The following is a 24,627-nucleotide window of genomic DNA, read 5'->3' as shown; positions in this document are numbered from 1 at the left end:
CAATAATTGCACCTGAAATTTGGAAACCAACTTGAAGGTTTATTTGCATTTCTGTTAATGATTTCAAAAGCCATGCACGAGTCTCTTTGAAGTTCAAGTATAGAACTGAATGCAGCATCATACAGATGTATACCAACTAATCACTTATCAAGATGATAATCTCTATCATGACAGTAGCATCATATTCCTTTGTCACACCATCCAATACACATGACACCAAACTGCTGTGACAGTCTGTATTCAAGCTTCTTCTGTCTGGTGATACATCATTTGCATAATTTCTGCTATTTTCTTTGAATGTCAGCTTATCTTTGTACAGAATGAACAAGAAAGGACTGCACAAATGATACTAGTAACCCGGTTCATCTGTAAATTGGACTCACCTCCATGAGATAATACTTTCTTGTATGGATTGATTGCCTTCATATCAATAGTATAGTCTTTTCCTCCTAGGTTAACCTTTCTCCATCTCCATCTATCTTCATGTTCTTCCCTGGCAGTGTACTCTTCAATTGGTTCTGCTTTATTCATTGGTGTATCATCTAGATAAGACAAAAGAAAAGTGATTTGGTAAGACTATGTGCCTGTATTTTATGACAGTTACATGTGAGTCCAATGACACTATTTTATAATAATGGTGAAAGTTGCAGACTACAATAAAATATATTAAATGGTTAGATCCAAGACTATCAAACCAAATTGAAACCAAATGCCATATACATTGATAAGATAGCTAATACAGAAAATAAACATGTACATACTTACTAGTCTCGCCAACAACCCCCCCCCCCCCTTGATATAGTTCAATAGGTGATTTCAAGTTGACCTTACTTTATCTTCCTGACCATACATGGTAAGGTCATTCATTGCCCAAGCCATTCCACTAATTGGTGCTGTGGCTTGTGTATGAAATGGCCCAACACCAAACATGACATTGCCCACTATTATCTACTATTGTATTCAATGAAAGAAGTAATACCTTCCCATGACATCTCTGTACTAGTTGGAGTAAGGATAGCAGGAGCGGTTCCATCATCAGTTTGTGGAGTTGTGATAGTATCATCTAGATTAAGAGATAGTTCTGCTCTAATCTTTCTCTTCTCCTTGGGTCGAGCTCCTGATGGGTCACCATGATTAGATGCTATCAAAGAGAGATCAAACAATTACCATGATGGAAATATAAACGAGCAATTAGTATTCAAGGCTTCAAAATCAGAAAGACTTTGCATTTTAGGGTTCTTACACATGAATACAAAGAGCATTACACAAATTAATTGGGGGACTGAGCATAGCATAAAATAATTTCTTGTTAGTAATGAAATGTTGAAGTTACAAAAAAAGAATATTATTTTGCAGAGAAATTACTAATTTTGCAATTTGAAATCCTTTCAACAAGGAGCTTATCAAATTATAAGATTACAATTATCAAGCAAACACCTTCATAGTATCCTACATCTAATTTCATTATTACAAAGCCCCTGTTTAGGAAGGTATTCATTGGCAATGCTACCTGTCTTCCGGGATTGACCATGAGCCTTCTCTGCTTCAGCTTCATCTTCATCACTGATGTTCTCTAAATCAATGCTGCCCTCACTAAATACTGAGTTCACACTCTGTACACTCAGTCTATTCAATAACGTATTGGGTCTAGTCAGCTTCTTCTCACGTAAGACAACACCATCTGATGAAAGAGTGTGTTCAGCTCCATCACCAGCTTCACGTTCATCCTAGAAAACAAACAGATTCGAATCAACCACAATACAATCAAATTTTGGTCCAGGGGCACAATCAGGGATATCTGATTGTACAGATATATTTTATATATTTTTTGGCAAGGGCACTTGTATTTTTGGGGTGTTAACAGATATTTTTTCCAATACAACCAGCTATGGTGTTATACTTTATCTTTGCAATATTCATCCATACAACTATCTTCGGGAAATTTGGGGGCCTTAGATTGACTGGACAAACTAATTTTTTGCTGCAGGAGAGGCTTTTTTAAAGGGCATCGGCTGCACTTTCCCCAACTGCCTAGCCAGCCAGTTTTATATTTTTGCTTGTTTACCTAATGTGATGTCATTTTAACCTACTTTTGAAAACTGTAACAGCAGAAGGCATTTTTGAGGGTCCAGAGGACATTTACTAACTCACATTCACAGCCTTAACATATATCTGGGGTCAAATCTTGTTATGGGCCTGAAGGGTCAAGTGAAGATGTCACAGGCCTCCAGTCTATCATGGCTTACCTTTGGGACAGGTCTCCTATAGAAGGAATCTGATTCTTCTGATTTCTTGGCTCCATCCTTGTTTCCTTGTAGTGATTGTCTAGTGTATTCATCATCTTGCCATTCATCATCTACAGACACACCTTGCATCCTCCTCATTGCTTCCTCGGAGTCTAAAGACATCTGACGGGAAGTTGGACCCTCTAACTGCATGTTACGTCTCTCTGCCTCCTGGGATAGGTGGATAAATCAATTGCAATATATATCTGTCATACAATCTGTTCTTAATTAAAATGGGATTAAATTCTGGCAGGTGTTTGCAGGAATATTCATCTTCAACTGATATCAAAGAAATATATCCAAAGATCAATCACCTTCAAAACTTATGTGTCAACCAAATATCATCAAATATTCAATGATACAAATATAAATGCGATCTGTTTTTCAGGATGGGTGAATTTTTCAACATAATCACACCACACTATAATTTTAACAATACTAGTATACAAGTCTAATCTGGTATTTTTAGTAATGGGAATTAAAATACCAATTACTTTTATAATCACAAACCTCTTGTTTGGCTCTGATTGCATTGAGAATGACCTCCTTATCATCCCACTCCTCTTCAAGATTCTTGGTAACACTCTCATCCACTGAGATGCTCTTCTTATCAAATGGTGACATCAGAAGGAGACGATTCCCTGTATCTAATACTTCAGCCTGGTATATCAACAAAAACAAATAAAATATTAAGAACAAAATTACAACAAACTTTACATGCAGATAGTAAGATCAGACAAAATGCTGTACTGAGCCAATTTACAATCTATAATTGTAATTTGTAATTATGATGACACAAACTGAACAATATTTGTAAAATACAGTTCTTTAATGAATAATTAGCAAATTATCAGATAGAGTTATCTCTTGCAATTCATAGTTTTTTTTCTATTGGATATCGTTAAAGATACATGTAAACCAGTTTCAAAAAGACATTAAAGAACAATAATTTAAAACATGCATATCATTACATTTTAAGCATGCACTAGAGCATAATCATCCTTTGAACAAGCGAATCTTCATCTACATTTCATACAAAAGAAAGTCTGTCTTCCCCAAGAGATGGCTCAAGCATTTCATTTTCTTGACAAATATTTACTGAAATCTAATGGGTTTTAACTCCTAGTACATGTAAATGTTAGCTCTATCATTTTAAAAGAATAAGTGAGAAGCTCAAGTCTGAAAAGAGAAGTTTGGAAGACAGAAAAGCAGCACAAATTATTCTCTTTTTTTAAGCATTATATGATCTATTTTTTATGATAACAAACAAGTTTGTGAAGGTTTAATTTTTCATGATTCTAAGAGAATTCCATTTGAAATGTTTGGTATGAATTGTTTATCCTTGAGATATGTATAATGTAAGCAATACAACTGTGCTTTAAAGATAGTTTGATCCTCTTATGTGAGACAAATGAAAACATAATGTAACTTTATGACAAGAAAAGTGGAATTGCATATTTTGAAAGTGCTCATGGTACATGTATGTGTCACTAATGTGTGTGATCAATGGTATGAAACATGACGAACACTGTATGGCTACAATGAAAGTAATTTTTGTATTGATTTGAGTTTCAACCAGGGTCCTGCAATACAAAGGTTAGTGATTGATTGTGCCCTTGATTTTCACAATTTAATGTATAGATTGTAATCAATCATAAATACATTTTCTATGATTGCTAAGCTTTGTATTACAGACCCTAAAAGACATCAATCACACAGTCATTAAAGAGAAGACATTGATACAGCATGCAAACTTTCAATCAATTTTTTTATTCTTTGACAGAACAATGGGACACACAATAGGTGAAAAGAAATGGATTGGATTTTTCATTTTAAATGAGAGCTTTGCAGGAAATGAAATTTATAGAATAACCAATGTTTGAAAATAAAAGCAACTTCAAACATCTGTACTCATGCTCCCAATTTAAGATTACCATGTAAGCAATCTAATTTTCAAGTACACATTTAAATAGACTCACAGCAGTCACCAAATCATGCAAGGGATAGAAAGACATGCTACTAGGCAGTAATGGCAAAGTGAATTTTCTTATGAAATGATGCACAAATGTACTTGCAAAACTGCTAATTACAGTCTCAATGATTTCAAACTGTGCCAAGCAAAAATGAGCAAACTACACTGCAAGGTGAAAAACTACACCATTACTACTGAAAAGAAAATGCACACTTTTAAGTTTGAAATGGCACACAGAAAAGAGTGAGTATTGCAAGTGTTCATTGGTTACCTCTTGGTCAGACAGACTGCCTGGAGTGCTTGTCACACTCTCAAAATCTGGTGAGAATAGGCTAACTGGTGTGTCCCCAGAGAGAATAGAACCTGGAGACATTCCTGCTGGAGTAGAGGTAGCTAGACGGCTCTTCTTGGAAGGGGAAGTGAGGAGTCCTTGCCCTGAAGCAGTCAGAAGAGGAAGCTCTGTAGGACGTGGAATTTTACTTGCTTCACCATCATCATCAGAATCAGCTAATAGATTTCCAGCAACAAGAGATTCTTCAAGGCTTACTGTTTTCTTGTAGTCTCGAGAAGATGGCATTGAAGTTGCGTCAGCATTCCCTTTGTAATATGGAATACTAGCATCATCAAAATTGTCATATTCTTCAAATACATCATCTTCTCCATCTTGTGGTAGTGTCCCTTCTTGCACCATATTTTCATCCAGATCCTCTTTGATGCTTGGCTCTTCAGACTCAACATAATTTTCTGTTGCCTTTTTGATGATATTATTAACTAATTCCCTTGCTACCTTATCAACATCCATACTTTCATCCTCTGAACCATGAACATTTGATTCTTCGTCAATCCCCTTGGATGGCAATGTTTCTAAATCACCTTGTTTGAGCGGCACAACAACTTCCTCTGAATCCACAATTTCTTTGTTTAAATCTGGAGTCTGGTCACTTACTGATAACTTGATGTTTGGGAGGAACTCAGAGCCTATTTCATCTTCAATGACAGCTGCGTCATATGCTGGTGACACATGTATATCAACTTGTGGAGTAACATCAGCTGACATCATTGCAATGTCATTCTCAAGTTTCTTTGATTCATCCAAAAGATCAGAATATGAGTCATCAAATTCATCCTCATCATTACTTAGGTGGTAAAAGTTGGTTGGATTGGTTTGCACTTCAGATAGTGTGACTGGTGCAATCAGCTCCTCAACTACTGCAGCATTACCAACTTGTTCATTTCCCTCACCTACTTCTCTGCTCTCCCCTATAGATATTTCTGAATCAGAGCTTTCTTCTGTCAAAAGAGCAGGGGTTACTCTTACTTGCGGAACTGTCTGTGCTGCTGAAGATGAGTCATCATCAAATCCATTTTCTGCTCTATCTGTTGTGTTTTCTTCATGATCACTTTCAACATCTTCTTCATCATAACTTGAAGCATAATGTTCAGATTCCATTACATATGCTAAGGCTGTTTCCGTGACTGGCATATTTTCAACAACTGGTACAATTTCTTGAAAAGTATTGGATTGATCCTCCATGTCTGAATAAATTGAGACTGGAACAACATTTATAATGTCTCCATTTGTGTTGTGAGATTTGCTCTCTTCTCCTGTATCTTCAAGATCTTCTCCCGATTCCATGATGAAAGGCATAGCAGTTTCTCTTGGTTCTGTATATCGACAAACAAGGACTTCTGGAGCAGTTTCGTCTGGATTGTTTAACTTAATATCCTCTTCAGTGTAACCATCTTGTCCTTCAATATTATCATCAGTAATCTTTGGTAGTGCTTCTTCATCCTGAGTTACAACATGATCTATATATTCTTCTGCAGCTTGTTCAAAGATAGCACATGATGTAGCTTCTGGAGTGTCTTCCTCTCTTCTCTCTTCAACTGGACTGTCTTCTTTAGTAGAATCTATGTCTTCACTATTAGTCATTGCGAACTGAGAAGACATCCTGTATGAGACAGCAGCATCCATGACAACTTGGTTGACATATTCTTTGGCAATTGAGCGAACAATTTCGTCTTCATTAATGATTTCAGTTTTATCTTGACTGGATTCTCCTTCCCTCTCCTCACTGATGTCATCACAGACAAGCTCTCCTTGATTTGTCTTATTGCTATCTGCATCTGATAAATCTTCACCAAATGAATTTTCAAAGTACTTGTCCTGCAGGAAAATATCTTGATTCTCCAAAGTTTGTGGTTCTAAACCATCTTGAATCCTTCTAATGGTACTGCAGACTTCCATCGGAGTGCTTGAGACATCGTCAACTTCTTCAGAAATTTTGTCAAGGCCGGATTTGAGAGGTGCCATTTGTGTTTCTGTAATGACCGAATCAATATCTGAAGCAAGGGGTTCCCCCCATTTTTCATAGGCTTCTTTTTGCCTGTTTTCTTCTTCAGTAAGTACTTCACCAATCTCAGAAGACATACTCCGAGCATTAAACCAGTTTTCAACAACGTATTCGGAATCCTTTCCCTCTGTTGCTTGATCACCTTTTGATCCATCACCAACCTCATTATCTTCATCAGCTTCTTCAATGTCTGAAATGATGAATCTTTCATATGGTTCTACAACAAGGTACGACTGCCCACTTGAACCATCTGATTTTGTCTCTTGCTCACTTATTGAAACATCTGTTATACTAGCATCTGTTGCTGAAAGATCTTGGGTCCTTACTGTCTCAGTTTCAAGGTCATTAGCTGGAGTGCTGTCCTCTGCATCACTTTCTTCTTGTACAATATCATCATTCAGTGATACTGTAATGTCATAAGAGCTGCTATTATCCATTACTCCATCTCCAAGGTCTTGTGATGTATCTTGTCCACTACCATCATCTGTTACATGATTGACATCACATATGGCACCAGCTGATACTGAAGGAGAACTCTCTACCATATTTCCCTCCTGACTGCTGATGGTAATCTCTTTTTTACTTAGAGCCTCCGAAGATATGTCAGAATTCTCAGCTTGAGAATCTAATTCTCCAATGTCATTATTTACGTAATTCCCCGCTCTAATCTCATGAACATTAACATTTTCTTCTTCTTCTTTTGGCATTGCAGACACGTCTGAAATTTCAATCATTTCATCTTCACTAGGTACATATTCATTTGTGGACATATCCTCAGCCAACATTCTAACAAGTACTTTATCTACTAAAGCTGATCTTGGCACTTTTTCTTCCTGGCTGAACTCTTCCTCATAAGCAGACTGTTGACTGTCAAGATCATCTTCCACATGATATTGGTCTCCCTTTGTAATGACCTGTTCAGGAATGCTTTCTTGCTCCTGGAGGACAGAATTTCTTTGACCGATATCACTTGCAACAGTTTCTAAGACATTTTCTTGCTCATTGTCAGATGAATTTTCTTCACCTGAATCATCGTTGATAACATCTTTGACCATCAAATCTGGAAAGATAGTTTCTGTTGCCTCTTGGTTCTCATCCGTCCACTTGATAGGATAAGAAAATACTTTGGCTTCTTCACCACTAATAACCCCATTTCTATCTATATTATCTGAAGAATTTACCTCTTCATCTTCATGACATTCTGGTTTGGACTCTGGGTTTTCTTCTTCCAAGATTGTTTCTTTCTGTCGTTCATCCTTTTCAGCTACATCTTCTTCACTGGAGCCATCATTGATAATGTCTTTGACCATCAAATCTGGAAAGACCATATCTGTTGTTTCTTGATCCACATCAGTCCACTTTGTAGGATAGGAGAATGCTTCAACTTCTCCTCTGATAGAATCGTTTCCCTTTTCACTCTCAATAGATATTTTATCTCCAGTTTCATTAATATCCAAGCTGTGTTCAGGAGCAGAGACTGAGGAAGTTACTTCTTCTGCAATTAAATCACTCTCAACATTATCTGTGTGGTCTTCATCATCTTCTTCCAATAAATCATTGCCAGTTTCAAGAACAGCTTCAATAGAAGGTGACCCTGGAGTATCATCATTCGCATTTGGAGAAATAGATTCCTGATCTTCAGATTGATCTAACTCAGTATTATCATCAATTGTGTGCATGCTTGTGGCATTAGCTGGAGTGTTATCAGCATTAGGCATTTCTTCAGCTAAGCTTTCAGAATCCATGCTGGCATGCATCGTTTCAATTACTTTCCTATCTTTTACTATGAATTCACTTTGTCCCTGATTAGTGTAAGTCCCATCCCATGAAGATTTATTACTGTCTGTTTCTAGCATATCTCCATCATTAAATGTCTCAAGATGCACATTATCAATTTCATGCTCTTTCTCACGAACATGCAACTCTTCTGACCCCCCTGATTCTGATGACTTATCAAGGACATTGTCACCCATTTGCCTACCAGCATATCCTCTGTTTTCATATATAATGTCATCTGAAATTGTTTCTGAAATGATAACCTGATCTTCTCCAAATTCCTTACGGTTTTCGTTCCCTTCTTCCCTACTTTCAACATCTAATATGTTAATCTCAGATTGTGTTTTCTGGGCAGTTTGATCACTTATATCAGTAACCCCAGGATAATATTTCATTTCATTCCAGAGGGCTTTTTCCTCACATTGTGCATCAGAGAGTGTCTCTGAATTATCTGAATACTTTGCTAATGGGGCTCCATCAAAATGCTGAACCTCTTCATTGATTTGGACTTCAGGGGGGCTTTTATTGGACTGATCTGTAACTTTGGCAACTTCAATATCCATGTTATCTTCATTTGATATGGGTTCTGTATCTTCCTCAATTTCATCATCTATGTCATCATTTATAACATCATATGTTTTATTTGTAGCACTTGGAGCAATTTCTTCTTCTATTTTCTCTATCGCATCCATGATATCATCATCATGACCTGCATCTGACCCATTTTCTTTATCTGAAACCAACAGAGTAACACCAGAACCATTATTACCAACAGACTCAACAGCCCCAAGATCACCAGAAATTACAGTAGGTGAAACAGCAGCATGCTCATCAGGGCCTGGAAATTCTTCTTCTTCCCAGTCCTCATCTTCACTGTAGCTTTCATGGCTATATTGGTTTTTATCATCCTGCCCTGATAGCTGTTCTGTTGAATCTTCGTATACACGTTGAATAGTTGTTTTTGACACCTCTTCAGGTATCTCTGTCTCCTCCAGTAGAGGTGACAAAGGTGTTCCTGTTGTTGTACATGGTTTGTTGATTGTTAATGTGTCATTGACAGTATACTCTTCAGTGGACAGTTCAACCTTGATGTCATTTGGAGACCAATCATTCTCAACATCAATAATTCCATCTTCATCGACCGAGGTCTGATCTCGAGATTCTTCATCATCACTTTCTGAGGATAGCTGACTCCCAAAAGTTCCCTTAGCAACCTCATTTTCCTCATCATCACTGCCTTGTGGAGAAGAATGCTCTGCACTGCCTATGTTTTGAAAGAAATCATCTCTCATATCAGACTTTGTGGACATCAGAAGATCTGGAGTACTCATCATACTTTCACCTTCTTCAAATGTAATATCTTCAGCAAGCACTTCACCAACATTGTCATCATTGTCTCCTTCTTTAAACCCACTTTCTTCATCTTCAATAATATCAACCAGATCTTCGACATCTCTTGAGAATTCATCTTCTCGTAATAAAACTGCAACATCTTCTGTAATAACAGCTTGATCATCTCTATCTTCAAATATCACATCTCTCTTTTCTAAACCATCATGATAAACCGTTTCATCATCATATTGAGAGCTTGACAGATTAAGCTCATCGGAAACTGGAGCTTGAAATTTGTCTCCATCATTTGGTACAATATCTGGTATTTTGCTAACATAATTGTTCCCAAGAGCTCCTGAACTTTCCTCAGTATCAAGGCCAAGAATATTTTCATCTGGTTCTTTAATCATTTCATTAGTGATTATATCAACAACACTGTTCATTTCTACTTTATTTTTGGCTAGATTCATGCTGCCATGTTCATTCTGGGGATATGAGGACTGATCTAGACGATCACCCGTCACAGAGTTTGCTCTGTCATTCATGTCGTTAATCATACCATTTAAAGACTCTGAAACAGATTCATCAGCATGGGTCGTCCCTTTGGCTTCACTGAGCATGTCATCAGCGAGTATTTTGGCAACATGGTTATCTTCATTTGTTCTTATCCTGTCAAACATGTATTCAGTTTCTTTAGCTTGGATATAAACCAATGGATCAGTGTTTGTTTCCATGATTTTAGGCCTGCAGTCAGATATTGCATGACTGTAGACATTATTGTCCTCTCTGTTATCAACCACATCATCTCTGGGTTGGTATGTGTCAATATCTACACAATTTTCAACCATATTCTTGGCAAGCATATCAGCAACATAATTCACATTTCCTTCGCTGTCCTCTACACCATCATTGTCGATTCCTTGTGCGCTTCCCACATTTTCAATCTGCATGACAGATGAAGCCCTATGAACAACACTAACTTCAGGGAGACTACTTTCTTCAATTACAATGTCACGACCTTCAAGCTCACGATCTGAAGCAACTGCCACATCAACATTGTCCTTTAAATCATTAGACTGCTCATCCCTGTGAATGGGTGGGGTATCTAGTTTGGAAGCAGACTCTGAAAGACTAATGCCTGCACCAAAGATCTTCTCAGCAACATGATTTTGATTGTCATTCTTCTTCTCAAGCAGACGTTTTGTTTCATTTGCTTGTATGATGACAAGAGGGTCAGAATTTGGTTCAAAGATTGAAGGTGTGTAAACAATTTTTGAAGAATTATATTCAGGAGAATGTTGAACATCATGTTCATCATCAGAACATACCCTATTACCAGAATTGTTTATATTGATGTCAACTGCATTATCCACCAAATTGCTATTGAGAATATCCCTAATGTAGTTAACAGCTTCCCTGTTGAATAAAGAAGTGTTACTCACATCCATATCCCTTTCCCTACTTTCACTCTTGCCTTCTGATCTGATATCACTTTCATCATGAAAAGCAAAAACATTTGATACTTCATGACCTTCAACCAATTCTTCTGCAATGATTTCTCTTTCTCCAACACCAATATCTTTAAACTTAGTTTCAGCATTATCTTCACATGGAGTACCTTCTTTGCTACCACTGCTTCCATCCAATTGTTCAGGTAATTGATTTTCAGTAGGGAACACATCATCATCTTCTTCAAAATCATCTTCATAGTCTACATCAGCTTCACCCTGTATTTCTTCCAGATTGGAAAATCTTGCAGACAACTCTCTTTCATTCAGTTCTTGGCTGAAGCTCCTATCTTCTTCCTCAGCCACACTTGATTCACTAAAAGAATTTCTTGGGGTCTTAGGGAGAGATACAGCTTCCTCCTCTTCCTCCTGCAAAGCCCCTTGTAATTCATCAATGAAAGAATCAGCATCCACTTCTTGTTCATTTGAATGGATTTGATCATTCAGTGATATGTGTAAAGGATCAACTTCATGAAGTACAGGCGAATCAGATGGAGGAAAACTCTGATTTTTCTCAAAAGGACTCATCCCAAATGGATCGATATTCAGTTGATTTTTGGTTTCATTCACTGCAGGATATCGAGTATCATCCACTATACTGGTGGGTTCTTGATCTACTTGTACTTCACCAATAAACTCTTTCATACCAAATGGATCTAGGCCACTCTGAATGTCTGCTGAGTTCTCAAGAGAACCACCACCAAATGGATTTGCTTTGTTCGAATCTGAATTATCTGCTGTATCATCTGTATCAAGTTTTTGTAGAATTGACTCATCTACAGGAATTGAAACACTATGTATATCTTCAGAACCAATATTACCTTCAACAGTACCCTCCATAGAGACATGGTCAGAAGTATTGGACTGCTCTTCAATACCTATTGCATCTTCAGTGACAGGCTCTTCCTCAGGCAACTTGGACGTGTCAAGTTCAACCTCTTCTGGTGAAGTTTGTCTTTGAGCACGATCCAGTGAACTTAACTCATCATCAGAATTGACTTCTGCAGGAGTACTGGCTATTGCCTCAGGGGGGTCAATACCTGCTGAATCACTCATAGTAACCACATCAAAATCATCATCAAACCCTCTAGAATTCTCTGTAGCTTTACCTTCAATCTTCATTTGATCAAGACTGCCATACGTTTCAATATTGAATGGGTCCATACCAAAAGGGTCATCTAATTTAAATTGGTCGCTAGGTTTCTGTTCACTCAATTGAGATGATGGAACTTGGTCAGAATCTTCATCTGGTGACCCAATATCAACAATCTCTTGAACTTCTTTATGCAAGTCTTCCTTTGGATCTGAAATCTCTACATTCACTTCACTGCCCATATCAAGCTCTGTTAAAACAAAATCTTCTACAGGTAAAGGTGTATCTTGAATATCTTCAGAACCAAAGTTTCCTTCATCAATACCCTCCACAGAGGCAAGATCAGTAGTATTGGACTGCTCTTCAATACCTATTGAATCTTTAAAGGCAGGCTCTTCCTCAGGCAAGTTGGACACATCAAGTTCACCTTCTTCTGGTGAAGTTTTTCTTTGAGCACTATCCAGTGAAATTAACTCACCGTCAGAATGAACTTCTGCAGGAATGCTGGCTATTGCATTAGGGGGATCAATAGCTGCTGATTCACTAATACTAACCACACCACGATCATCATCAAACCCTCTAGAATTCTCTGTAGCTTTACCTTCAATCTTCATTTGATCAAGACTGCCATACATTTCAATATTGAATGGGTCCATACCAAAAGGGTCATCTAATTTAAATTGGTCGCTAGGCTTCTGTTCACTCAATTGAGATGATGGAACTTGGTCAGAATCTTCATCTGGTGACCCAATATCAACAATCTCTTGAACTTCTTTATGCAAGTCTTCCTTTGGATCTGAAATCTCTACATTCACTTCACTGCCAATATCAAGCTCTGCTAAAACAAAATCTTCTACAGGTAATGGTGTATCTTGAATATCTTCAGAACCAAAGTTTCCTTCATCAATACCCTCCACAGAGGCAAGATCAGTAGTATTGGACTGCTCTTCAATACCTATTGAATCTTTAAAGGCAGGCTCTTCCTCAGGCAAGTTGGACACAACAAGTTCACCTTCTTCTGGTGAAGTTTGTCTTTGAGCACTATCCAGTGAAATTAACTCACCGTCAGAATGAACTTCGGCAGGAATGCTGGCTATTGCATCAGGGGGATCAATAGCTGCTGATTCACTAATACTAACCACACCACGATCATCATCAAACCCTCTAGAATTCTCTGTATCTTTACCTTCAATCTTCATTTGATCAAGACTGCCATACGTTTCAATATTGAATGGATCCATACCAAAAGGGTCATCCGATTGAAATAGGTCACTTGGCTTCTGTTCACTCACTTGAGATGATGGAACTTGGTCAGAATCTTCATCTGGTGACCCAATATCAACAATCTCTTGAACTTCTTTATGCAAGTCTTCCTTTGGATCTGAAATCTCTAAATTTACGTCACTGCCCATATCAAGCTCTGTTAAAACAAAATCTTCTACAGGCAATGGTGTATCACAAATATCTTCAGAACCAATGTTACCTTCAAAAGTACCCTCCATAGAGGCATGGTCAAAAGTATTGGACTGCTCTTCAATACCTATTGTATCTTCAGTGACAGGCTCTTCCTCAAGCAAGTTGGACACATCAAGTTCACCTTCTTCTGGTGAAGTTTGTCTTTGAGCACTATCCAGTGAACTTAACTCATCATCAGGGTGATCAATAGCTGATTCACTCATGCCAACCAAACCAACATCAGCATAAGACCCTTTATAATTCTCTATAGCTTCACTTTCATTCTCGATTTGATGATGACTGACAGAAGGTGTTTCAACACTGAATGGATCCATACCAAAAGGATCATCTCTTTGAACTTGATCAATTGACTTCTGTGTACTAGTTTGAGATAAAGAAAAGGGGTCAGAATCTTCAACTGGTGATTTGACGTTAACAATTTCATGTTGTTCTTCGTGGATGTCTTGGGACTCAGTAATGGTTAGACAAGGGTCTGAAATTGAAATAGAATTTTCATCTGCACTCAATGAACCATCAGGTACCTGTGCTAAAGAGTCACTGAAACTGATAGATGGATCAGATTTTGTCATGGACAGGTCAAATTGGTCATTAAAGGAATCAGACATTAGATCACCCACACTCTCTCTTGATTCCAAATGTGAAGAAGATTTGTCTATTGTTGAAACTGGATAGTCTGCAAAGGAAGGAAGGTCATTTGAAATTGAAATGGGGTCTAGAAATGAACCAAGGAGATCTTCTGTGGGTTGGGCATATGGACTTTGAGGAGATTCTGCTGATTTAGAATGGTCTGGACTATCTGGAGTGATAGGATCTAGATCAAGGAGGCTTGGAGATGGACCTGAATCGTTACTGAAAGGGTTGCCCGGGGTAGGAATTGGATCTGATGTGGGAATTAATAGATTATCACTGTTTGATAATGGATCAGTGTTCAAGTCAAAGGGATTGGAAGAATTTGAATGTGAGACTTGCCGAGGAGTAATTCCACTAGAAAATGGGTCTAGTGATAAGCCAAATGGATCGTTCACATTATCAATGTTATGTTTGGGGTCATGTTGGTTATTTCCTATAGGAGATAGTGGGTCAAAAGAATCATCCCCTCCCTCATCTATTCTCCCTGTTGTTACACTAAATGGGTTCCCTCCCAGGAGATCTGTGTTTTCTGATCCCCCAAATGGATCAGCTGAGCTTGATCTCATTCCAGGATCTATTCCCATTAAGTGATCATTTGTTTCAATCTTATCGTTCCCTCTATCAATATCATGCAGTTTTTCTGGGTCAGGTCTTTCCCAGTCATCAGGCATTACCTTCCCATTCTGTTCTCCTTCTTCAGCCATATTATTTGCATTATTCACATTGCTTGAAAGTTCTTCCACATTCTCTTCAGGTCCATTTTCCCCATGTTCGACATCTTCGTCATGATCACTATTGTTATCAAGCGTTCTTATAATATCTCCTACAAGTGGTAATACAACTTTTCTTGATGCTTTCCTGTTGTGTTGGTCAAAGGCACTTAAATTTGAAACACTGGAGTCTATTCTTTGAAGTTCCAGTACAGACCCTTGTAGTCTTTCTTCCATCATTGCCCTAAGACTTTGATCCACTGAGTAGATTGCTAATTGTCTGGTGCCCTCAAGGTCAATTGTCATGATAATGTTCATATCCAGAAATCTATGCTCACAAAAGTTCTTCAGACTGGTCTCCAAGTCCTGCCTGTCTAAGACATCCTGTAAACAATGGAAAGCATAACTGACTGTAAATATAGTAAACATATCAATATAATTTGTTTTCTACAAATTCAATTTGCAAAAATGTATATGAAAACTTCTAAGATCTGCATGTAAAGATCATTTATATATCCTGTAGCACAAATGCAATTGTATGCCCTAATGTGGAATGGATATACACCTAATAGCACTTTTTAAATAAATTGTAATATCAGCACTCATGTAAATGTATTTCTGAATGATGACAAGCAGAAAAATTCATGGATGACATTAGGTATAAAAAGAAAACAATGACAACTTTTCACTGGGCAAAATGTTATATTAATCTTTGTAGTTCAATTTCATAATAAATTTAATGATCATTGAGAGTATAGCCAATGGAAAGACACTACAAACATGTATTAGTATCCCATTTGTATATAGCTTCAACTTATTTAAGGTTCCCACAGCCTTAGAAGTGTATCAACGCAATATAAGGAAATCAATAAATCCAGGCATATCTGAGTCTCCTTGCTCGCATGTTTATACAACACCTGTCAAAATGCAATTAACTCTCATCATTCTCATTGCATCAGCAACATGTTCAGAGTTCGTAACAAATGTATAGAGTCTGACACATAACACATATTAGTGTGTACTAATATTTTGGGGGGAGAATTTTCTATTCTCTGGTTTTCAGTAAACACATATTTTTATCAAAGTTTAAGTCTTTGAATTCAAAAATTCTTTAACAAATGAGTACCTTTTTTTCCTGCTGCATATTGTTCATGTACATATTGACACTAATTCGAATGAGTTTATAGTCAGCATTAACTAATCATGTCGCATGGTTTATTGGACACTAGATTATTTTGGATATGTCACTTAAAACGCACGTATATCTTAACATAATGATACATGAAGTCTATAGTATAAAAGAGGTAGTGCTTTTTTCTCTTCAGTAATACTCTCATTGCCCAAACAGTGTTGAAAATCTACCATTCAACATTCATGGTATGTCAAGGCATACAGTTTCACCTATCTGATCCATTAATGAATGCATGATAGTGACTCACTTGAAGAGGTAATGTGACTGAACTGAACCCTACTTTGCATGATGTACTTGATGTAGACTTGAAATCTTTCCTCAGTATCTGCGCTGTGGTTAGACCTGAAAATAGAAATGGAAATCAGATGATGACAATAAAAGGAGAGCAAAGAGTACACTTCATCATTATAATCAAAGCCATGTACATTCATGATCAACTAAATCATATATAAGGCTGAATTAATTATGAACAGGCATACAAATATTGTTTTGTGAATAATGAAATGGCTTCTCAATACAAATATCTAGTACACATGTACAGTAAATACATTGTATCATACGAGGCAAGAATTATTTATAGAAAATATATACTTTTGGGGGGGGGCTACTTTTCAAAACTTACTACTTAAGTCTGCAACATTGCAACATAGGGGGGGGAATCATCACATACACATACAGAAATCAGGAATGAGAAATCACATTAATAACATGTACATGATTGATAAGAACAAATCTTGGTAAATCATGGTTTAACAGTCCTTGAAAGAAAATATACATGTACTTGTATCTTCCTACAATTGGAGACATATAACCTTGGATTCCAAAAGAATATGTATTTCCTTTCTCAAATCAAATAGTAAAATACATAACATACATGTACATGTAGTGTGAAGCCCACTGCCTTTAATATCATACTGTTCATGTTCATGTTATTGAGATCAAATATTCAATGAGCAGAATATTAAAATAATCTTCACTTTAAACTGCATTAAATGTATTTGGAATTCTGCCATGTATGCACTTTCCTCAAAGCCAAATATGGATGAATACATGAGTCCTTAAAGCTGAAAAGTTCATGTTTACATGTATTAGTGTACAGAAAATATGAAGGCCACCAACTTGGCAAATGTTTCAAACTTGACTTAATTTGGGGATTGTGAATTCATCACTGAGTTCACAATCCTACACTAAATGTACATGTAAGATGTACATGTATGTTCTGCTTTTAATACTGCAGTTGCTAAATGCTATCATTAAAGCATGGTGTCCTTACAGTGCTTGATACAGACTTACAAAAGTATCATTACATAAAACCATTGCTTCCTTATCTTTAAATAGTTAATCAAAACTAAATATGTCAGAGAAAGAAGAATAATTAATGTGCAGCATCAGGGCCACAGTTCAACATTTAGCATGGGCACTGATAAGCCTGGCTTAGCTTGCAGCCAACTTATAGTGACTCATAGATCATGTACTGATATATGGTGCTCTAACGTGAAAACCTAACCCAGACATATACCCCCTCCCTCCCTTCCTACCCACTCCCTCACTTAACCGCCTAGAACATAACATTATCATTTTGCAATCATCTGATTGAAAATGTTTATGGAATTGAGATGAATGTGCAAACAGATTCAGTAGTTTGAGGTTATCAACATTTCTTGTTTGTTGATAAATAAGTCTACAGGAATTAATATAGATTGAGATCGATCTGGATGGATTTATAATCTACTCAGAAATGCAGCATGTGCATCATTTTGAATAAAGATATTCATACTGTTGTCCAATAGAGCAGGACTATACAGACATGAATTCAACTTAAATATTATTACTACCGTACTTGTAATGAATTTTTGAGAATGTAAAATCAAGGAAATATCAGTGTTGTCACTATGGTGGTAAGCAACACCCAAAATGGCAATAATATTTTCATTGCAATGAGTTTTTATTCTATTTTTCTTTTTTAGTTTGATTGTATACAGTCTATATTCTTGACTGGAAACAAAATAAAGTTGAATTTAAAAAGCAGATTGTAAAATACAAAAACATCCAGTGTTTCTCAAGACCAGTAGAATGTCACGATCATATCACAACCTGTCTCTTTTGATATTTGTTCATTTCCTTCCCGGTAGGTTAGTAACAGTTTAAATCAACCTCAATTTCAGGCCACTGCCGGTTCATTGAAAGGATGACTCTACAAAATACTACATGATTGACTTATCGAAAATAGCAAATGCAGCGAAACTGGTCTAATGGCTTAATGTGTTAAGCAGCCAGGTAATAAACAAAGCCCCCAAAAAATGAAATAAGAGTTAAACAGATCTGTCAAAAATGACATCATAGTATTAAACGGACATCACAGTATTAAACAAGGTTGATGAATGACAACATTTGTTGTTGTTTTTTGCTCAATCTCGAAGAACATCAATGATCTTGTGAAGTGTCGATACATTTTATTTCTGTACTCTGAATTCAATACACCCCATCCCTCCCCCAAGATTAAAAACCATTAAGTATATTGAAAGAACTGAAGTATTTTAAGCGATAAAATAAAGAATTTTGGGATAATGTATGTATCTCAAGCATTTAAAGGCTTTGAAACTATTTTAATGCATGTACATGTAGGGGACCTACATAAAAGATTTAGAATGAAAAAAAATGAAGACATATTACACAATGGTGTTATCTTCCACTTTACAAAAATCAAATCAGCAATAATTTGCCTGCATGTTTAAATTGTAATGCGACATTTACCTCACATATTTACAATCAAAATGACCACAGTCTAAAGAATAAAGATATTAGTTATGATGTATGCACAAACAGGTCAAATAGCCTTTGCTATCTTTGTCAGTGACTGACATCTGAATTTAAATGAGCGGCAAATAAGAACAACAACAATAATAATATCAATAACTAAAATAAAAATGATAGCAGTAATAATAACAACAACAATAATTAATAACAAGTTTAATAAAAAAAACTCGGAATTTATATACCTTATCCTGCTATATATCTATAATATAATTTGATCATTAACTACTGCAAATAAATGAGCACTGCTTAACTGTATACATTCACACATGTAGAACTTCCAAGTAGAGCTGTGATATCATTTTAAACTGGTACTGCAATAATCAATTATTCAATTCATGACATATCACAAATATAATCGCTAGAGGGTATTCATTTGTCTCGCAATCTACTATGGTCAACAAGGAAATTCGTGATCACTCTCGCAAAAAGTGTTCACTGGCTTTCTAGGAAATTCGTGATCACTCTCGCAAAAAGTGTTCACTAGCTTACAAGTTCACGAGCTTTCGAGTGCCGCTGCAACTCTTTATCAAGTGACGAAAATTGTCTGATATCGTACTCTATTTATACTAATCTCCAAGACCGTAAGCAAGAACGCGAGAACAATAGGTGGGCACTGATCCGTTGTGCGATTGGTCAGGAGTTATGCAAATAAGCCAGGGGTATATGCAAATACGCCGTGGGTCGGCAATATGCAAATGAGACAAAAAAATTGGCTGGCTCGCTAGTTTCCCGTGGGTGGGGGTTGACTAGCTGAGCGGTCCCTCGATCGGGGCCGGGAACGATCGGGTCGGCGTGCACTGCCAGGCAAGGGGGTATTGTGCTGTCGGATGGTTCGCATCCAGAAATCGGGGATGTCGATCCCGCTGTCTCTGTTGAAGTTGTTGGGACAAAGACGTATACTAATAGCCTCCTTATTCCTTGTTGACCATAGTAGATTGCGAGACAAATGAATACCCTCTAACGATTATTTCAATCCGCAATAATGAACCTATTTAGTATTATCACAAATATTTTCAGCAGTGCACATTTTTTAAATATTTTGCTCTCCTTTTTTTAAATAATCAGCATTAGCAAAAATTTCTTTCAGTCTATTCAGTGCAATGGAATCAATTTACATCAATTGAATATCATGCTTTGTACATGTACATCCTTGAAACTGATGCAGTTATTATACACTGTACATGTTTAATTTTTACCAATAGTTTGGTTGCTTCAAATGGTTAACCACTGGCAAGGCCAGGTCTGCATGTTATGTACTAGTGAACATGTGTATTTGTATTCTATCTTAAAGATAAAACAGCAAGGTGTAGAGAAAGACTCAAATTTTTAAAAAGGAAATGACAAAAACATCAGGAGGATTGTCACTATCAAATACCAAATCCAAGTTTCATGCAAACATACATGTAACTAACTGAACAGAATATTTACATGCATTATCGAAAAGTTTTTTTTTCTGTTTATTGAAAAGCTCAAAGTACATAAATGAACACCTAATTTACATTATTTTACTACTTTAAAAAAATATGTAAATATGTAAAATTCCACAAATTGATTCAGACAGTGATAATTCTAAAAATATTGAGATCTTTCTCTGTAAAAAAACCTTCCTACATGTATATTTTATTCAGATGTAACATGTATGAGTAAATAGGTTTCTGTTTGTTGCTTAAGAAGTATGATTTTTTTTTTGGGGGGGGTAAACATTCAGATGGTTAGAATGTCTATGGGAACTGAAGATCCCTCTACCTTACTTGCTTCACTGCTTACATCTGATGAAGAGATTAGGTACTCGGTTGAATGAAGAGTGAAAATTAACACTCTTATGATGTCAAACTGCACTTGACTACAGTATCACTTTCACTCAATGTGCTTAGCTATTGGATCAAATAAAGAACAAGGTTGATCAAGTTCAGTAGTACATGTACAGAATCATTTACATGTACATGTATACTACAAAATAACCATTCAAAATACCAGTGCTTTGGCACGCCACATGAGGTAGTATTGTTTTTGTAAAATTATTACTTCAAACCAATTGTGAAAAATAAATTTCCTGATATTTTATAAGAAGGATAAATTTATGAAAATAAAAATGACTTTGGTGAACTTGTGATTTCCTATCTGAAGCTATCATAGATTTTAATACTTCACATGAGGCCTATATTTATGTAGGTGTCTGATGGACCAATTCAAATGATACTGAGTACGTGTACATGTAGGTGCCATTTGATGTGTATTTGGCATGGGAAGGACTTTAATCTCTCAACAGTATATGATCCAACACTGATGCGTAAAGATGAAAGATCTAATAAATACTGCAAACTGAAGGAATTTCAGACAAGAGTTTCAAAATCAAGTTTAAGACCACATTGGAAGTGAAAACAATATTCAGAAAGCTGAGAACAATACAACAATGAAAATATAATACATTTTCACTGCTTTCACCAGAGCTAGGTCTTTTGCTTTTAAAACACTTGTGATTTTGAATAATTAATGTGCTTCATTGAGTTTCTCAGCAACCTAAATTACATGTATATGTCATCATCATACATGTACCGTATGTGTTCAGAGTTACAATTATCTTTGTATATAGACAAGATTTATTATGTTATTGTTTTCCAAATTACAAATTAAAGATTTTTAAGAACAATACACACAGAAAAACATAGTATTTCATACCTGTACATGCATTAAAACTCAAGCTCTACAAAGTTAACTATGGTCAAGTTTTTCAAATATGGGGCAACTAAAAATAATGGTGTTAAGCTGTGGTTAATCACTGTCCAAGCACTACATGTACATATTTCAAAGACATTTTCCTTTGCAAATCATTTGAAAATATTTGAATGAAAAAACTTGGGGGTAAGATCATTTGCTTTAATGCATGCCCCATGCTGCGGAAAAAACTTCCAGAAGACATCAAAAATTGTATCTCTGTTTCAAGAGTGCTTCAAAAATGTTCTTAAAAACTATACATTTACTTCTTAACTCTTTATGCTAATTAAGCAGTCTTCAGAGTAGAATTGGTGTTTATAGAATTTATCATCAATTTGTCAACTGGTAAAGCAAGAAAATAAACTTTTCTGCATGTACATATGCATTTGTCCATATACAGCATAATGTTGAGAATTCTTGCCGATGAATAGCACAATGATACCCATTTTTATGTACATGTATGTGAATCAGAACATTTCCAGAAGAAAAATCTGACTGGTAAGCTGTACAAATGTATATGAAACTGGTTTTGTTATTTGTAGCATATTAGCTTTACATTAGAGTATAATTTCAACTCTAATTTCTAATTTCATTAGTCAATTCAATTTTTCACTTCTAATAAAAAGGTCTTCATGATTTACGATGTTCTCGACAGTATTAGGGGTTTAATATGAGCAGTGTAAATGGAGCTTTAAAATGTGATAAAATGTGTAGTGAGCAGGTTCGTTCAAGTATGTTTCTATTAGGAAATTAAAGTCAAACTGAATCAATTTCAGACTAAGAATACATTCCCAAATAAACCCTTCACCTTCCCAATAATTCACCTTGGCTTGCTCTACCTCCTCCCTTTCACACTACACAGATTAATGTGCTTGAAAGTACAGATCTGCAATTTATTACCTATAATCACTTAATAATCTTTTAATTACAAAACTTAGATTGATAACATACAGCATATTATACAAAGTGACATCTTGCATTCAATATTGCACCATGGAAGTAAAAAGGACCTCAATGATTGCACATAGAGCAATCAATAATAATAAAAGTGTTTCACAAGTAGCCCTGTGCTTTATTGTATGTATGCTATTGGATTTAAAGCTAATCATGTTCACAATATACTGTAAATTATAGCACCACTATAAACCCCAAATAAGCAAAGAAAGCAAGATGTAGTATTCATTATAAAAAACTGTAGTTCATTTAGCTTTGTGCCATTATGTTAGTGATTTCAATGTAAATTTGCTTTTCACATGCAGTTTCCAAGGAGACTTGTATCGACTAGTCATTATTTTGGGTTGAGCTCTGTACATTATAGAGAGACACTGTAATCAGCATGTACAATCATACATGTAGAATTCATTCATACTGGTGAAAACAAATTTTTGAAAGTGTTTCAGACCTTTTAATTTTCATAAATCAAAAATTGTTTACTTTCAAAGTTTGAATTAAAACTTTGAAAATAAACAATAATATCTTGAGTGAACTGTCCCAGATCATTTGTTATTCTTTTTTCAGTACTTTAAATTATGGAATGAGACAAAATTTTCAAAATCAACTTGAGACTGCAAAAAAGGCAAATTATACATTCAAAAACAATAGATTAATATGATATAATTAGTCAAGTCATTGATAAAACAAAATAATTTCTTAATAAGGTCCTTATCATAATTTAAGTGAATAATCAATTTATTGAAGCTACAATTTAAATGAAATATTTACAAAATGTTTACTATGAAATATGTATTTTTGAACAGTATCCAAAAAAGGGCATTGTATTCATGGGGATAAGAAAATTTGCAGCATTTATTAAGAAAGTCTAGATGAAAAGAATCAAACACATGTCATACATGAACATTGACTTAAAAAAATAAACCTCACATTCACACGTTACAAATATCCACCATTGAAAAAGAAGAGAGTGCTTTTAACCAATTTTTTTCATTTTTCCCCAAAACTGTGGCCGTACATGTATGCAGCATTACTATGACAGGAGGTGGGAAAGTGGTAATAAGAGTGCATAAAAACCCTCAAATTTCAAATTAATATTGTAAAAATTTAATTGTGCTAAACGTGATCCATTGCCTCCTTGCTTTGAACACCCCTCCCCCACCCCCGGAAAAAAATAGCATTTGCACCAATCTACATGTACACAAGATCTATCAAATTTGACATTGAAAGTCAGAATCTCCCAATTATTTTTTTTTCAAAATTCTATTTAAAAATATTTACTTACCGGTACTGCATCTTATTCAGAAGAATAATAATGCACATATCCACCTTGCTAGGTGCTCAAGGCGCTCCAATATTACCCTATATTTTGGGCTCACTAGAGATCGAGACACCATTCTCACTACCTTCCTAAAACTAGTTTACTGGAAACTAGTTTAGTGGAAACTAGTTTAATGTTTAGTGAGAACAGTCAAAGTGACCTTGGAAGCGATCTCCAAACTGATTCAGAAAACCCCCTCGCGACGTAGTTTTCAAGAGTATTTTGCATCGTTAAACTGGTTTTAGTATAAGTGAGGACACAATCGTTCTTTGGGAAGTTATCTTCGCACATTTTGAGCGCGCTACTATACATGACAGGTGTAGAATGCATACGCTGCGGTTTCGAATTTTGCGCAAAACGTGTCAGCCCACTGTTAGTGTTTCCATAGCAACAAGATCACTTTACGTGAAGTGATTTGTGTGATCAAATGGGAACGCTAGCAAAGAGATCTTCCAAACTGGTTTCCTGAATCAGTTTCCAGTAAACTAGTTTTAA

At 36.0% G+C, this 24,627-nt stretch overlaps 1 protein-coding gene across 5 annotated transcripts in view; it reads right to left on the bottom strand.

The window, feature by feature from the left end:
• Positions 1–24,627, bottom strand: part of LOC121410326 — a 71,880-nt gene that overhangs the window by 15,077 nt on the left and 32,176 nt on the right. For 4 of the 5 annotated variants that reach the window (XM_041602336.1, XM_041602337.1, XM_041602338.1 and 1 more), the window contains exons 1-6: positions 4,529–15,094; positions 2,796–2,945; positions 2,247–2,456; positions 1,511–1,727; positions 980–1,141; positions 384–542 (exon numbers count right to left, since the gene is read on the bottom strand). In XM_041602336.1, the coding sequence (XP_041458270.1) occupies positions 384–542; positions 980–1,141; positions 1,511–1,727; positions 2,247–2,456; positions 2,796–2,945; positions 4,529–15,010 (11,380 nt within the window). In that variant the 5' untranslated portion in view covers positions 15,011–15,094. Of the gene's footprint in view, positions 1–383; positions 543–979; positions 1,142–1,510; positions 1,728–2,246; positions 2,457–2,795; positions 2,946–4,528; positions 15,521–16,575; positions 16,671–24,627 lie in introns of those variants that run through there. The other variant, XM_041602340.1, reaches the window with a different exon arrangement.

Source organism: Lytechinus variegatus, chromosome 3, assembly GCF_018143015.1.
Source record: "Lytechinus variegatus isolate NC3 chromosome 3, Lvar_3.0, whole genome shotgun sequence".
In the NCBI taxonomy this organism is placed as follows: domain Eukaryota; kingdom Metazoa; phylum Echinodermata; class Echinoidea; order Temnopleuroida; family Toxopneustidae; genus Lytechinus; species Lytechinus variegatus.
Note: the sequence above shows the minus strand (reverse complement) of the source record. Positions and strands in the feature narration are given on the sequence as shown.